This window comes from Astatotilapia calliptera, chromosome 23 (genome assembly GCF_964374335.1).
Source record: "Astatotilapia calliptera chromosome 23, fAstCal68.1, whole genome shotgun sequence".
In the NCBI taxonomy this organism is placed as follows: Eukaryota; Metazoa; Chordata; class Actinopteri; order Cichliformes; family Cichlidae; genus Astatotilapia; species Astatotilapia calliptera.
The window spans coordinates 19,522,501-19,539,527 of record NC_137443.1 but is presented as its reverse complement, the minus strand read 5'-3'; the positions used below and the strand labels follow the sequence as shown (position 1 = coordinate 19,539,527).

The 17,027-nt window shown below is 44.8% G+C and overlaps 1 protein-coding gene across 1 annotated transcript in view; it reads right to left on the bottom strand.

The window, feature by feature from the left end:
* Positions 1-944: 944 nt before the first annotated feature.
* LOC113016983 (NACHT, LRR and PYD domains-containing protein 3-like) overlaps positions 945-17,027 on the bottom strand; it is a 32,029-nt gene continuing 15,946 nt past the window's right edge. Inside the window, exons 3-12 of the mRNA XM_080297595.1 lie at positions 16,750-16,995; positions 16,472-16,559; positions 15,508-15,760; positions 15,374-15,424; positions 11,817-13,581; positions 11,544-11,717; positions 8,498-8,671; positions 7,872-8,045; positions 2,053-2,099; positions 945-1,950 (exon numbers count right to left, since the gene is read on the bottom strand). Of these exons, the coding sequence (XP_080153721.1) occupies positions 1,409-1,950; positions 2,053-2,099; positions 7,872-8,045; positions 8,498-8,671; positions 11,544-11,717; positions 11,817-13,581; positions 15,374-15,424; positions 15,508-15,760; positions 16,472-16,559; positions 16,750-16,995 (3,514 nt within the window). The 3' untranslated portion in view covers positions 945-1,408. The remainder of the gene's footprint in view (positions 1,951-2,052; positions 2,100-7,871; positions 8,046-8,497; positions 8,672-11,543; positions 11,718-11,816; positions 13,582-15,373; positions 15,425-15,507; positions 15,761-16,471; positions 16,560-16,749; positions 16,996-17,027) is intronic.

Genomic DNA, 17,027 nt, shown 5'->3' with positions numbered 1-17,027 from the left:
GCTGTGGACAGGTGTCTTTTATACAGATGATGAGTTCAAACAGGTGCCATTCATACAGGTAACGAGTGGGGGACAGAAAAGCTTCTTACAGAAGACGTTACAGGTCTGTGAGAGCCAGAGATTTTCCTTGTTTGAGGTGACCAAATACTTATTTTCCACCCTATTTTACGAATAAATTCTTTACAAATCCTACCATGTGGATTCATGGATTTTTTTTTCACATTCTGTCTCTCACAGTTGAAGTGTACCTCTGGTGCAAATTACTGACCTCTGTCATCATTTTAAGTGGGGGAACTTGCACAATCGGTGGCTGACTAAATACTTTTTTGCCCCACTGTAAGTGGTCGGCAGGTGCGCATTTGCTGTCAAAATAAAAACGCACACAAGAGAAGAAGTTGCAATGCGTGTTTGCATACATAAGATTTTCTGGAGGAGGACAGACATTTGTTTAGAACTCTTAAAGATGTCGAAGAAGCAAACTCCTTTAAGCAATTACTTTGGTTTTCCTCCACCTCCAAACAAATGTCAGAAGGAGTCCAAACCACAAAAGAAGCACGTATTCTCGGAAAAGTGGTTGCAGGAGGTGAGCTGGCTTCAAACAAATGATGAACGCACAGAGATGTGGTGCGGAATGTGCCGTGAAAATCCAACTCTAGCGGACAAAAACAGTGCCTTTTATATAGACGCAAACGCGCGTTGCAACTTCTTACAATATTATACTTTAATGTATAATATTGTAAAGGAAACAAAACAGGAAAACATCAATCAAAAAAAAATTGCTCTCTTTTTTATTTGGGCTACTTAAATTTATTTTGGGCTACCAAAAACTGAAGAGTCCCTGCCCGAAGGGCTACCAGGGATTTTGAAATTTTGCGAGCCCTGAGATATATTTATTTATTTTTATTACTTTTTTGTTTCAGCAACATTAAATTTAAAAACTGTACTTTTGAGTTAAAATATATATTTATAATTTTAATAAATGACAAATTAAAAAGGCATGAACTTTTTTTTTGTTTCGAAAAAATATCGAACCGTGACACCAAAGTATCGAACCGAACCAAACCGTGAATTTTGTGTATCGTTGCACCCCTAATAAACATACATATATACACACACACATATATACATATATATATATATACACAAGGTGAACAGCAGTATTACAGATCCCTGCGGAGCTCTTGTACTGTACATCACCAGGTTAGACACAGTACCGCCAGGTCTCACATACTGTGTCAGGTAGTCCTTAACCCATGAGTGGTTGTTAATATTATGGTTATTGAGTTAATTAAATCATTGACCTGCAGATCACTTGACTGGATATTACTCAACTTTAAGAGTTGTACAAGATCATCTAAGGAAACAACACACTTTCAAGTTGCATATTTTGTTACCAGATAAGATTCTTCTAAAGATCGCACAGAGTCACAGAGGAATGAATAAAACACCCTATTCCAGGATAAAGAGGTTCAGTGAATGTGGTGTTGAAGGTGTGGAGGTGGATCAGAGTGTCAGAGGAGACTCTGTAGAAGGACAGAGTGCCAGCAGGACAGTCCACAAACACTCCTACTCTGTTAGAGACAGAGGAGGACACAGTGGGAGACAAAAATGGGAGGAGAGCATGTCTGTTGTTGTGCCAGACAGAGAAACAATTATCAAAGCAGAAGAGACTCCAGGACTGATCATTCTCCCCAAACCTGCAATCAAGCTCGTCTCCTCTTCTTCTGATTCCTCTGTAACTCACAGCTAACTGAACATCTCCTTTCCATTCAAGCTCCCAGTAACAGCGACCTGTCAGGCTATTTCTACACAGCATTTGAGGACACCTGTCAAACCTCTCCGGATGGTCAGGATATGACTGATAGCCCTCATATACCACCTTCCTGCTGTTGTCAGTGAGCTTGAGTTTTCTGTTTGCCGTGTTTGAGTCCAGCGTGAGTTCACATGCATCTAATGGAGATATCAAAAACACAGCAAAGGTTATTCATCTGTTTGGAGTTCATTGAATGTGTGCTTCTTTGCTTTTATGAATCACATTGGAAACAGGCTTACACTTCCTCAGGCCTGGTCTCAACCACTGAACTCCAGTAGGCTCCAACCTAAAAGAAGAAGGGGGGGGGGTTATCTCAAGCAATTATTGAAAAAAAAAAAAATCCCCTCTCGCCCCTGTGGGCAGTCTATCCTTCAAGCTTGGGTCCTCTACCCAAGCTCAGGAGCTGGAGCAGGTCAGCTGCTGATCGGCAGGTTGGTGATTCGATCCCTGGCTCCCCTAGTTTGCATGCCAAATATCCTTAGGCAAGATACTGGGATCTGCTGGTGAGCCACCGCACCTAGTGTGCCGATTACCACTGTTACCTTCACCCTCCACATCTTCTCAAGCTCTTGTCTATGTGTATATATATGTATACATATGCATATGGTAAATGGTCTGTATTTGTATAGCGCTCTACTAGTCCCTAAGGACCCCAAAGCACTTTACACATTCAGTCATCCACCCATTCACACACAGGTGATGGCAAGCTACATTGTAGCCACAGCCACCCTGGGGCACATTGACAGAGGCAAGGCTGCCAGACACTGGCGCCTCCGGGCCCTCCGTCCACCACCACAAGGGTGAAGTGTTTTGCCCATGGACAAAACGACCGAGACTGTCCGAGCCGGGGATCGAACCGGCAACCTTCCGATTACAAGGCGAACTCTCTTGTGCCACGATGTATTCGCCTTGTAATCGGAAGGTTGCCGGTTCAAGCCCCGGCTCGGACAGTATATATGTATACATATACACACACACACACACATGTGTATATACATATACACACACACACACACACATATACATATTGTAGCGGGTCAGGGCTGTTCGGGGTTCTGTTTGTACAGTTATGTTTTGTTTATGTTGCTATAGTGATGGGTGACGCCCTCTCGCTGCGACGGTGTGTCCTTCCGCGGTCAGAGGGCGCCCTGTGTGTTGTTGTTTCCGCGCTGAGCGGTTAGCTAGCGGCAGTGTTCTTCTGCCAGTGTTAATAAATGGCTGTGCTCCCTGGCTAGCTCACGGGAAGCAAGACCAAACGATACCTCCGTCTCCTCCTTGTCTGAGCTCGCCACATTGGTGTCAGAAGTGGGATAGCTCACCCTCGCCGTAATGGAGAGAGACATTCAGAGGCTGGAGCAAGCCGTCGAGGAGAACATTCCCCGCTTGGGAAACTGGCGATGGAAGAGAGAGGATGTGAGCGACCATGTAAGTCACCCGACGGGTCCCGATGGCGCGAGCGCACGGCGGCAGCAGCCCGTCGCGACAAATGCTAGGGCAATGCTTCATGGGCTACCTCTGTCGACCCACACGCCGAGCCCCCAACCGCGAGCAGTTATGCCTACCACGCCAGTTAAGGTACCGAAATACAACGGGCTAACCCCGCTAGAGCCCTACCTCTCACAAGTGCGGCTGGCCGCCAGACATAGTGGCTGGAGCGAAGAGGAGACTGCTACACACCTAGCGCTAGCATTAGAGGGAGACGCACTGCAGATACTCCTTGACCTAGCCCCGGCAGAGCAGCATGAGCTCCAGGCCCTCACCGCAGCACTTGAGAGGCGATTCGGGCAGCGGCACTCCACTGATCTGAGCAGAGAGCAGCTAACCAACCGGAGCCGTCGACTGGGGGAGAGCCTGGGCACCTTTGCAGCAGACGTGTTGCTGTATGCTCATCGTGGCTACCCGGAGTTTCCAGCAGCAGCCCGTGAGGAGCTTAGCCTGCATACTTTTCTGCGAGGACTTTTCCCAGAGCGACTACGCCAACACGTCCGCCTGGCCATGCCTCAGACCCTCCGTGAGGCGCTCCTTGAGGCTGAAAGGGCCGAGCCGGTGCTCACCTCGCGACCTAACCAGCAGGAAACGAGGAGGGAGCGGTGTAGCGAGGGGACCACCACTCCAGCTTCCTGCCTCCCTCCAAGGACGATGCACAGTGGTGGGCCGAGTTGGGCACCTCAAGGGACTCTACCTGAGCTGCTGTGTTGAGGGCCAGCCATGCCAGGCCCTGGTAGACACGGGGTCTACCATTTTCCTGATACGACCTGGCGTGCTCCCTGAAACATCCGGGCCACTGGTGAAGGGTTGGTTGCCCACAGACACCCAGCTGATGACAGTGACGGGGGAGAAAACTGTTATGCGGGGGAAGAAACCGTTGCGGATCCGAGTGAAGGATCTAGAGCTGGTGCATGACTTCTGGCTCACCGACATTCAAGACCAGTGCATCATTGGCCTGGATCTGCTGAGCCGCTGGGGGGCCTGCGTCGACACCACGAAGCTGGCGATCACTCTTGGCGCAGAGACTTTTGCTCTCCAGCGCAGCCAAAAGCAGGGAGCGGGGACCAGATGAGACAGACGTCAGGCAGCTGCCGCTCAGCAGATTTCGGATGCCGGTGGCTCCGGGTCATCTCCACTCGCCTCAGCCTCTCAGCCTGACAAACCTCCTTTGACCGAGATCCAGCATCGGGCAGGTCGACAGCATGGCAACGCTGATGCCCTCTCCAGACGGCCCTGCGTAGCCGTCGAGTGCCGCTACTGCCTGCGACAGGAGAAGTGAGCCCAGGAGGTGCTGGGGGTGGCTACTGCTCAGGCCACAGCCGGCGGCGGGGCGTGGCTCCCATTGACAACGCAGCAGCTGAAGCGGGAGCAGGAGGCCGACACAACGTTGGTTCAGGTGGGGGCCTGGCTGGAGGCGGCGCAACGCCCCGCCTGGACGGGGGTGTCAGGACAGGAGCCCGAGGTGAAGGCCTACTACTCCCAGCACAACAATCTGGAGACCCACGACGGCCTCCTGTACCGGAGATGGCGGGCCCCGGTCAGGGCAGAGATCTCCTGCAGCTGTAGGTGCCTCGATCGCTGCGGTCGCAGGTGCTTGAGCTGGTCCACGACTCGGTGGGGGCAGGACACTATGGGAACGCCAAAACTCTCCGCCGCCTCAGGGGACGGTTCTACTGGCCTGGCTGTCGACGGGATGTGGAACTTCATGTGCACTGCTGTGACACCTGCACGGCACAGAAGGGCCCCACTCAACGCTCCACTGCCCCCCTTCAGCAGTACCTGGTGGGGGCCCCAATGGAAAGAGTGGGAGTGGACGTCCTAGGGCCTTTCCCCGTCACGGAGTCAGGGAACCGGTATGTGTTGGTGGCTATGGACTATTTCACGAAGTGGCCAGAGGCCTACGCGGTGCCGGACCAGAGCGCAATGACGACGGCCGAGAAGCTGGTGGAGGAGATGTTCACCCGTTTTGGGGTCCCGGCTGAGCTCCACAGTGACCAGGGGCATAACTTCGAATCGAAGGTCTTCGGGCAGATCTGCCGGCAACTGGGGATGGAGAAGACAAGAACCACACCGCTCCACCCACAAAGCGATGGCTTGGTTGAGCGCTTCAACCGCACGCTGGCCACCCAGCTCGCCATTCTCACCAGCCGCCACCAGCGGGATTGGGACCGACATTTGCCCCTGGTCCTTTGGTCATATCGGACTGCGGTGCAGGAGTCCAGCCAGTGCACACCTGCCGCTCTGATGTTTGGACGGGAGCTCCAGATGCCTGTGGATCTGGTGTTCGGGTCCCCCCCCCCCCGAGCCGGAGATTGATGGTGGGCCAGAGATGGACTACTACAGGAGGCTGAGGGAGCGGCTGCAGGTGGTTCATGACTACACCCCCCAGGCCTAGGCCAGCGCCGGAGTACGACAGAAAAGAGCCTACGACACCAACTGCCGAGGGGGGTTTTCATGCCTGGCGACAAGGTTTGGGTGTACTGCCCGGTTCGCAAGAGAGGAGTGTCCCCCAAACTCTGCAGTCACTGGCAAGGTCGTGGAGCGGCTAACAGAAGTGTTGTGCCGTATCCGCATGCCGGGCATACATATACACACATACATACATACACACACATATACACATACATACACACACACACACACACATATATATACACACACACACACACACACATATATATACACACACACACACACACACATATATATACACACACACACACACACACACACATATATATACACACACACACACACACACACACACATATATATACACACACACACACACACACACATATACACACACACACACACACACACATATACACACACACACACACACACACATATACACACACACACACACACACACACACACATATATATACACACACACACACACACACACACACACACACATATATATATACACATATACACATATATACACACACACACACACACACACACACACACACACACACACACACACACACACACACACACACACAATATAACCATCCCTCCCAAACAGTGGTCACAAATCAGTCCAAATGTGTGGTAGTGGGCACATCTGCTCTATTGAGATAATCCATCCCACCTCACAGGTGTGCCACATCAGGATGCTGATCTGACATCATGAGTAGTGCACAGGTGTACCTCAGACTGCCCACAACAAAAGGCCACCCTGGAATGTGCCGTTTTGTCTCACAGCAAAATGCCACAGATGCCACAAGCAATGAGGGAGCGTGCAATTGGCATGCTGACAGCAGGAATGTCAACCAGATCTGTTGCCCGTGCATTGAATGTTCATTTCTCAACCATAAGCCGTCTCCACAGGCGTTTCAGAGAATATGGCAACACATCCAACCGGCCTCACAACCGCAGACCTCGTGTAACCACACCAGCCCAGGACCTCCACATCCAGCAGGTTCACCTCCAACATCGTCTGAGACCAGCCACCCAGACAGCTGCTGGAACAATTGGTTTGCACAACCAAACAATTTCTGCACAAACTGTCAGAAACCGTCTCAGGGACGCTCAACTGCATGCCCGTCGTCCTCATCGGGGTCTTGACCTGACTCCAGCTCGTCGCCGTAACAGACTTGTGTGTGCAAATGCTCACATTCGATGGCGTCTGGCACGTTGGAGAGGTGTGCGCTTCACGGATGAATCATGGTTCACATTGTTCAGGGCAGATGGCAGCTGAGAATGTCCCAGTTCTTGCATGGCCAGCATACTCACCGGACATGTCACCCATTGAGCATGTTCGGGATGTGCTTGACCGGCGTATACGACAGCGTGTACCAGTTCCCACGCATATCCAACAACCTCGCACAGCCATTGAAGTGGAGTGGACCAACATTCCACAGGCCACAATTGACAATCTGATAGACTCCATGCGACGATGTGTTGCACTGCATGAGGCAAATGGTGGTCACACCAGATACTGACCGGTTCTGGGTCCCCAGACCCCCAATAGCGCAAAAAACTGCACATTCCAGGGTGGCCTTTTGTTGTGGGCAGTCTGAGGTACACCTGTGCACTACTCATGATGTCAGATCAGCATCCTGATGTGGCACACCTGTGAGGTGGGATGGATTATCTCAATATAGCAGATGTGCCCACTACCACACATTTGGACTGATTTGTGACCACTGTTTGGGAGGGATGGTTATATTGTGTATCTGGAATGAATTTTAGGTCTCTACGTCCATCCCATGGGGAATGGGAGCAGTAACAAAGGTGTTGCGTTTATATTTTTGTTGAGTGTATATACATATACATATACACACACACACACACACACACACACACACATATATATACACACACACACACACACACATACACACACACACACACACACACACACACACACACACACACATACATATATACATACATACAGTACATATACATATACACATATATACATATAGGAATTTTATATACATGGTTCTTTGAAAATGAAGTCTTGTGAATGTGGTCTCTAATTATGAAATTATATATAACAAAAGACTAGTTCTTGTACTTGGTCTCAAGCTAGTAGTAGGGCTCTCCATACCTGAGCGTGTCCATTCTCCAGTGTGGATCATTCAGTCTAGCTGACAGCAGCTTCACTCCAGAGTCTCCTGGATGATTGTAGCTCAGATCCAGCTCTTTCAGATAAGAGGAGTTGGAGCTCAGAGCTGAGGCCAGCGACACACAGCCTTCACTTGTAATCATACATCCTGACAGCCTGCAGACACAAAACACAGCAGAAAACAGAAGTATAGTAAAAAGAAAAATAACTTAGGAAGGGTTCGATTTTTTGTTTTAAAGTCAACCCACTATTGTATCCAGTGTTTGAATGAATACAGTCCAAATATAAAAAAAAGTTTCTATTGAGAAATAATTCCTAAAATACTGTCAAAGCTACTTTTAAACTCCCCTTGTTATTCAATTCAATTTTTATTTATATAGTGACAGATCACAACAAAAGTCACCTCAAGGCACTTTATATTGTACAGTAGATCGTACAATAATAGATACAGTAGAAAAGCCCAACAATCATATGACTCCCTATGAGCAAGTACTTTGGCGACAGTGGGAAGGAAAAACTCCATTTTAACAGGAAGAAACCTTCGGCAGAACCAGGCTCAGGGAGGGGCGGCCATCTACTTTATTTGTTACCAGTTATCACTTGTTGACCTGAGCATTTCCAGTTTGCACTGTGTCCTCTTCAGCGCAGCAGATAGCATCTTCACTCCTGAATCTTGCAGATCATTGTGGTTCAGGTCAAGCTCCCTCAGGCTACAAGTCTGTGAGATGAGAACTGAGGACAGAACGTCACAGCTTCTCTGTGAGAGTTTGCAGTCACAGAGCCTGGACAGAAAATAATAAACACGAAAAACATTTCATTTGAAATGTAAATAAAGTGCCTCTATCAACCAGCAAGAGTTAGAAACATAAGAAATTAGAAACAGATTGGTAACAGTTGCAGCTAAGTTAAATAATAAAATAAATCTTTCAGGGACCAGAGGGTGGGAATTTCCTAAGTGTGCAGCTGTGGGAAATGCATCGAAAACATTTGATTTCATCAGCTAAACATTTGCTATCCATAGTGTAAATCCTGCAAGTCACCACAAATTCCTCTGGGTGTAACATGCTATACAAATCTAGGCTGTATATAATAGAAATCATTAATAGAAAAATACTACAGGAGAATTCAGGGTGACCTTATCCAACCCTGACTTTATGAACAAGGAAGGTTTTTAAACCCAGTTGTTAAAGCAGAGAGAGAGTCCTCACAAATCCAAACTGGGAACTGGTTCCACAAATTCGACATATACACTCTCCAGCATTCTGGATCAATTGAAGGTGTTTCACTGAGCTTTTAATGTAATAAATGACAACACTCCACTCCAGAAGTATTAAATATATGAACTACTTTTTCAGCATCACTGTAAGCCAGGATGTTTTTAATTTTAGAAAGATTGTACAAATGTATGAAAGCAGTCCTACATTTTCCTAGCATTGTTCATAATTTCTTCAATCAGTGAAGACTAAGATGTCCTAGCTTTACAGAGGAGTTTTCTAATGACATACAGAGGAGCAAGCTTATTCCAGGCTAAATGAAGATCTTTCTGGTTTCTTTCATGCACAAGAGTCCTACAAATTGAGGATATAACATTATTAACAACTCCTCTGTCGAAGTTTAGGCCCTGGTGCTACATTTAATCTGTCTATCTGAAATTTAGCTCCCTCGTGTAATGTGCTGAGATGTGCAAAAAAGTCATACTAAAAAACCCAATAACAAATCAGCTACAGTGGGATGCAAAACTTTGGGCAACCTTTTTAATAGTCATTATTTTCCTGTATAAATCGTTGGTTGTTACAATAAAAAAAATGTCATTTAAATATATCATATAAGAGACACACACAGTGATATTTGAGAAATGAAATGAAGTTTATTGGATTTACAGACAGTGTGCAATAATTGTTTAAACAAAATCAGGCAGGTGAATAAATTTGGGCACCAGAAAAAAAGAAATGAAATTAATATTTAGTAGATCCTCCTTTTGCAGAAATTACAGCCTCTAAATGCTTCCGGTAGGTTCCAATGAGAGCCTGGATTGGGGTTGAAGGTATTTTGGACCATTCCTTGTTACAAAACATCTCTAATTCATTCAGGTTTGATGGCTTCCGAGCATGGACAGCTCTCTTTACCACAGATCTTCAGTAATATTCAGGTCTGGGGACTGAGATGGCCATTCCAGAACGTTGTACTTGTTCCTCTGCATGAATGCCTTAGTGGATTTTGAGCAGTGTTTCAGGTCATTGTCTTGTTGAAAGATCCAGTCCCGGCGCAGCTTCAGCTTTGTCACTGATTCCTGGACATTGGTCTCCAGAATCTGCTAATACTGAGTGGAATCCATGTGTCCCTCAACTTTAACAAGATTCACAGTCCCTGCACTGCCCACACAGCCCCACAGCATGATGGAACCACCACCATATTTTACTGTAGGTAGCAGGTGTTTTTCTTGGAATGCTGTGTTCTTTTTCCTCCATGCATAACGCCTCTTGTTATGCCCAAATAACTCAATTTTAGTTTCATCAGTTCACAGCACCTTAATCCAGAATGAAGCTGGCTTGTCCAAATGTGCTTTAGCAAACCTCAAGCGGCTCTGTTTGTGCTGTGGGCGGAGCAAAGGCTTCCTCTGCATCACTCTTGCATACTGTTGGTTGACTCTGACTGTTCTCACCATTCGTCGCTTCTGTCTATCCAAGATTTTTCTTGGTCTGCCACTTCGAGCATTAACTTGAACTGAGTCTGTGGTCTTCCATTTTCTCAATATGTTCCTAACTGTGGAAACAGCTTACATCTCTGAGACAGCTTTCTGTATCCTTCCCCTAAACCATGATGGTGAACAATCTTTGTCTTCAGGTCATTTGAGAGTTGTTTTGAGACCCCATGTTGCTACTCTTCAGAGAAAATTAAAAGAGGAGGGAAACTTACAATTGACCCCCTTAAATACTCTGTCTCATTATTGGATTCAACATGTATGTAGGAGGTCAGGGGTCACTGAGCTTACCAAGCCAATTTGAGTTCCAATAATTAGTTCTAAAGGTTTTGGAATCAATAAAATGACAACAGTGCCCAAATTTATGCACCTGCCTGATTTTGTTTAAACAATTATTGCACACTTTCTGTAAATCCAATAAACTTCATTTCACTTCTCAAATATCACTGTGTGTGTCTCCTATATGATATATTTAACTGACGTTTTTTATTGTAACAAACAACGATTTATACAGGAAAATAATGACTATTAACAAGGTTGCCCAAACTTTTGCATCCCACTGTATTTTGATTTTAAGGTGCAAGTCTGGCTGCATCTTTTGTGAGTTCAATCCAAAGATATTGGTGATGTAAAGTTGTGTTTTTGTGAAACAGCATTTTTCGGGCAAATAAAATATAAGTATAGTTCGATCTGCCCTAAACATCACATGCTTCATGAGAATCCAAGCATTGAGATATCTATGCTGCGATATTAGATCACACATAGTGTCATCTCATGTAGATCGAATTTACATTAAAGGCTCCAACCAAGATGTACAAAAGTAACTACAGCTTGCCTGGACATACACAAGGGCCCTATCATCTGTGCTTGCAACCTTATTATTATCATTATTATTATTATTATTTAGTTTATCAAGTATTTAGAGTTCTCATGCCTTTTAACTCTGTTCTGACCTGAGTGAATCCAGTCTGCAGTATGAACTCTTCAATCCAGCAGACAGTATCTTCACACCAGAATCTTGCACATTGTTGTTACTCAGATCCAGCTTCCTCAGATGAGATGAGTCACAGTTTAAAACTGAGGACAGAGCTTCACAGCTTCTCAGTGAAAGGTTACAGCCACTTAGTCTACAGGGAAAATAATCAGTCAATCAATCAATCAAATAACAAAGCAATGATTAGCTCTTCTAGTAAGCTGAGTATCTCAATGAATATCTGTGTACTTACACAGCTTTCTTGGAGTCTTTGATGACTGGTAGCAGCCTCAGAAGAGCCCTTTCTGAAACCTCATATTTCTTCAGCTCAAACACATCCAGATCCTTTTCTGATGACAATAAGATGAAGACTACGGCTGACCACTCGTCAGGAGACAGTTCGTATGCGTAGAGACGCCCTAAACTCAGGATCAACTGGATTGTCTCTGCTAGAGAACAATCATTCAGTTCATTCAGACAATGAAAGAGATTGATAATTTTCTCTGTAGGCAGATTCTCACAGAGCTTGTTCTCAATGTACCGGACTGTCTGTTTACTTGCTTTTGAGATACTTTCTGAATCAGTCACAAGGCCTCTGAGTAGAATCTGATTGGTTACCAGTGAAAGACCCAGCAGAAAGCGGAGAAATAAGTCCAGGTGTCCGTTTGGACTCTGTAAGGCCTTGTCCACAGCACATTGGTAGAAGATTGTAGATGAGGTTTGTTTTTTTACCAGCAGATTGACTCCAGAGTTGATGAAGGTCAGATGGACATGAAGAGCAGCCAGAAACTCCTGAACACTCAGATGGATGAAGCAGTACACCCTGTCCTGGTACAGTCCTCTCTCCTCTTTAAAGATCTGTGTGAACACTCCTGAGTACACTGATGCTGCTGTGATATCGATGCCACACTCTGTCAGGTCTGATTCATAGAAGATCAGGTTTCCTTTCTGCAGATGATCAAAAGCCAGTTTCCCCAGAGACTCAATCATCTCCCTGCTCTCTGGACTCCAGTGTGGATCTGTCTCAACTCCTCCATCGTACTTGACCTTTTTCACTTTGGCCTGAACCACCAGGAAGTGGATGTACATCTCAGTCAGGGTCTTGGGCAGCTCTTCCTCATCTCTGGTTTTCAGCACATCCTCCAGAACTGTAGCAGTGATCCAGCAGAAGACTGGGATGTGGCACATGATGTGGAGGCTTCGTGATGTCTTGATGTGGGAGATGATCCTGCTGGCCTGCTCCTCATCTCTGAATCTCTTCTTAAAGTACTCCTCTTTCTGTTGGTCAGTGAACCCTCTGACCTCTGTCACCATACTAACACATTCAGGAGGGATTTGATTGGCTGCTGCAGGTCTTGTGGTTATCCAGAGGCGAGCAGAGGGAAACAGATGTCCCCTGATGAGGTTTGTCAGCAGCACATCCACTGAGGTCGACTCTGTAACATCAGTAAAGATCTCAGTGTTGTGGAAGTCCAAAGGAAGCCGACACTCATCAAGACCGTCTAAGATGAACACAACCTGGAAGTCTTCAAAGCTGCAGATTCCTGCTTTTTTGGTTTCAGTAAAGAAACAATGCACAAGTTCTACCAAGCTGAACTTTTTCTCCTTCAACACATTGAGTTCTTTGAAAGTGAATGGAAATGTGAATTCAATGTTCTGGTTGGTTTTGTCTTCAGCCCAGTCCAGAGTGAATTTTTGTGTTAAGACAGTTTTCCCAATGCCAGCCACTCCCTTTGTCAGCACTGTTCTGATTGGTTCATCTCTTCCAGTGGAGCCTTTGAAGATATCTTCTAATCTTATTGTTGTTTCTGATCTGTGCATTTTCTGGGATGCTGTTTCAATCTGTCTGACTTCATGTTCATCATTAACCTTTGTAGTCTTTTGTTCTGTAATGTAGAGCTCTGTGTAGATCTGATTAAGAAATGTTGGGTTTCCTGCTTTAGCGATCCCCTCAAACAAACACTGGAATTTCTTCTTTAGTTTGGACTTAATTTTGCAATGACACTGAACAAAAGCATCTTAAATACAGAAAGAAAAAAATGGAAAGATGTAAGAGTTAGTGAACAATGAAAACATTATCATGGATGTGTGTGATCAGTTCTACATTTACAGTGTAGGATATCAGTACAATATTACAAATTCTACCCATCTTCCTAAAACTTATCCAGATCCAGGCTGTCTGAGCCTTCTAGACCTCTCCCTTATCCTCCACTGTATCCTTAATCTTCTAGAGGTTACCAAAGGATTCTCAAGCCAGCTGAGAGAAAAATCTTCAGTGTGTCCTAAGTCTGCCCTTGGCTCTCTTCTAAGTTGAACTTTCTCAAGACCCCTCACTTAGAAGATGTCAGGAGACATTTTAGGCAGATATCTGAGACATCACTTAGTCATTATTAATAGATGGGACTGCTGCTCTGTTCAGGGCCTCTCCTTAATGGCTAGAGGTGGCAAAATTACTGAAATAATATTAGTAAACCAAAAAAAAAAAAAAAAAAAAGTACAGTCAGAGAATAGTGAGATTTGGCAGGTGAGGGTGACCCTATGATTGATATTATTATCATTTCTATTGAAAGCTCAAGTAGAATTTCTTTGTCTGCAGGTTTTGATCAGCTGACCTGCTGGTGCTGATCTGAAGTTTACAGCTCTTTGTGGATTTACACAACTGATAGAAACAAGCTAATACTTCACAAACTATCTTGGCAGTTTACTCTTTATACTTTCTTTACACTAGACTGTATTCAGTTGATATGAAGGTTGAATTCAGTGAATTTGTCAGGGTTCTGGGTTTTCTGACCTAGCATTTTGAGTTCCTGTGATTTATATCATTTTGTGTTGTGAATTATGTATCAAGTTCTCTTTGTTAGTCTATAGTTTATTTCTACAGGGTCTCTAGTTTCTTGTGGCCCCGGTTTAGTTCCCTGATGGTTTAATCATTTCCCTCTGTATAGTTGACCCCTGTGCCTTCCTCTGTGTGTTTAAGTTTATACTGTTATGAGAGTTCTTGTGCCTTGTGTCCACTCCTTACGTTCCATGTTTTCCTCATCCCGTCATGTCTGTGCTTCCTCTCGTGCCCCTCTCGTGCCCCTCTGTGCTCTCTCTCTCTCTCCTTCTCTCTCACTCACCCTCCAATCTGTCTCTGTGTCCTCCCAGTTTTGTCACGCGTGTAATTGCCCTCAGCTGTGTCTCCCAGCTGTTCCCTGTTCTACTATGCCACGGTTATATCAATGGCTATACACTGCCTCTCTCTCACTTCTATTCCAAAACTAAATAGTGTGCGGCCACTGCTCACTTTAAAACACTGAATCACCCCCAAAACTCTAACCCACCCTGCTAGACATGGACAATGTGAAGGTTAAGGCAAAAGAAGCTTTTGAAGCAAAAGTGTGTCATAAAGTTATAAAAAAGGTGTTTGTGTGTGTGTTTTTTAACATAAACTGGAATTAAGGTAAAATAGAAGTTTGGTTCTCCCTAATTTATGTTGGGTTTCCATCATTAAACTCTAGTGGACAAAATCTGCTAGCATTGTTGCTAGTCAGTCACAGATAATCTACTTTGGAAGTCTGGGAAACTGAGAAATTGTTCAACTCATATAGCAGATTAACTAAAGATTTGTTTGACTGGAGTTGAAAACTGTTTGCGGTTAGATATGGGCAGACTCACCTTTTCACACAGAAGCAAGTTAGTGAATTGTGGAAAGGTGAGAAAGGTTTAGATTAAATCAGCTATTTCGTCTCCCCCCTTTTTTATTACATATATTACAGTTATATTATCAGTCTTTGCGTAGTATGATTTAGTACCATAATGAACACATACCTGTGGCATTAGCTGGTTGATCCTGCAGCAGAATTTGGGGAAATGGTTGTCCTGTTGAAAACCAATAATGGATTCATTTTCATTATTGTTTAAAACAACAGGTACAGCCTTTATATTTCCTCTAAATAGCAGACCTTCATTCCTTTTGATCTTCTTTAAAATCTTCTTTGTCACCGCTGCAGTCTTTGTATCGTACATCTGCACCATCAGGTCCACTGTGTCCAGTCTGTCTGCGTTCTCCAGTCGACTCTTTTTGATTGGCTTGAAGCCATCCCTTGACTCAGTAACATTTTGCAGACACCACTTGAAGTTTTTCAGCTCCTCAGTTCCCAAAGTCTCCAGAGTTTCCCACAGCCATTCCTTTAAAAGCCCGTCTGTCTTTTTTATCTGATAAAGTAAGAGAACGTTTTTGATAATTCGTACACTAAACAATGAACAAGAAAGAGTCGTTTTATAAAATCTCACCAACATCTGAGTTATTAACAGAAAAAAAAAAAACAAATAGACTGGTCAAACAACAGATAATATAGGCTTTTAAACCATAAAAATCAACATTTTTGTGCGACTAACATCAAATTTAACTTTGCTTTCCAATTTTGCATTAACCTGGGATTGTTTCATTTTAGACAGGCTTTCTTAAAAAAGGACAGTCTAATTGTTAGGTCAGTGTTCTGCTTAGAGGTCCGAGTGACCTGAGTTGACTCTTTGCTGCTTGGTCTTTGTCATCCTGCCTGTGACTTTGTTATCAGAGTGCAGTCTGTTGTTCCCTGAGGCTGACAAAACTACCCAATTTTGTTTCCTATCTCAAGGTGTCGCTACATTAGAGGTAACATTTACTGTGCATTTATCTTCTGTGTTAAATTATATGCCAAGCATGAATGTGGTGTCAAACGTGATGTTGTACGCTGAGGTGGATAGGTGTTTTCTAAAATGAAGAAGAGACAGAATAATGACTTGTTCAGGTTCAAATCAGGACGCTTCCCTTTGCTGTGGCTGTAATGTGATGTTTACCTCAGTCTGCTTATCAGGAACAAAAGAGGAAATAATCTTTTTTTAATATAAAGAAAAGGAACTGAAACAGGATGAAGCATGACTTACAGCACTGCTGTTCAACACTGGACAGATCATCTGCCGGGGCCCAGCCTGATCCTGATCCATGACATGTTTACAACCGAGGATCTGAAGACTGAAGAGAGATCATCCAATTTTAATGAATTATTTAACTGTGCATGGTTAATATCTCTATAAAGAAGTGTTTCATGTAAAGTGAGAAAGCAGATTTATGAGTCACACCTTTACTTCAGCCTTTTAATCACAGACGCTCTGTTGATTTACAGTTCTGTGGTTTTACTGTTACTAGTATTTCAGTGACTTACTTCAAAGTTGCAGAGGATTCTTGTTCAGGTATGCTTGTTGTTTCAGGCATCAGTTCATGTTTAGATTCAGGTTCAATTTTAGTACAGTCTTGTGTTTGATTCACTCCACAAAACAGTGAAGAGGACAAACTGGAAGGGAGGCGCTTTCGAGTAATAAACACAGGTAACTCCAAGTACAAGTCAGTCGTTAGAGATCTGCAGCTGGGCCCAGGTCTGGCAGAATACAGTGTGTACCGCTGCTCTGAACTATAATGCGACACACACACACACACACACAC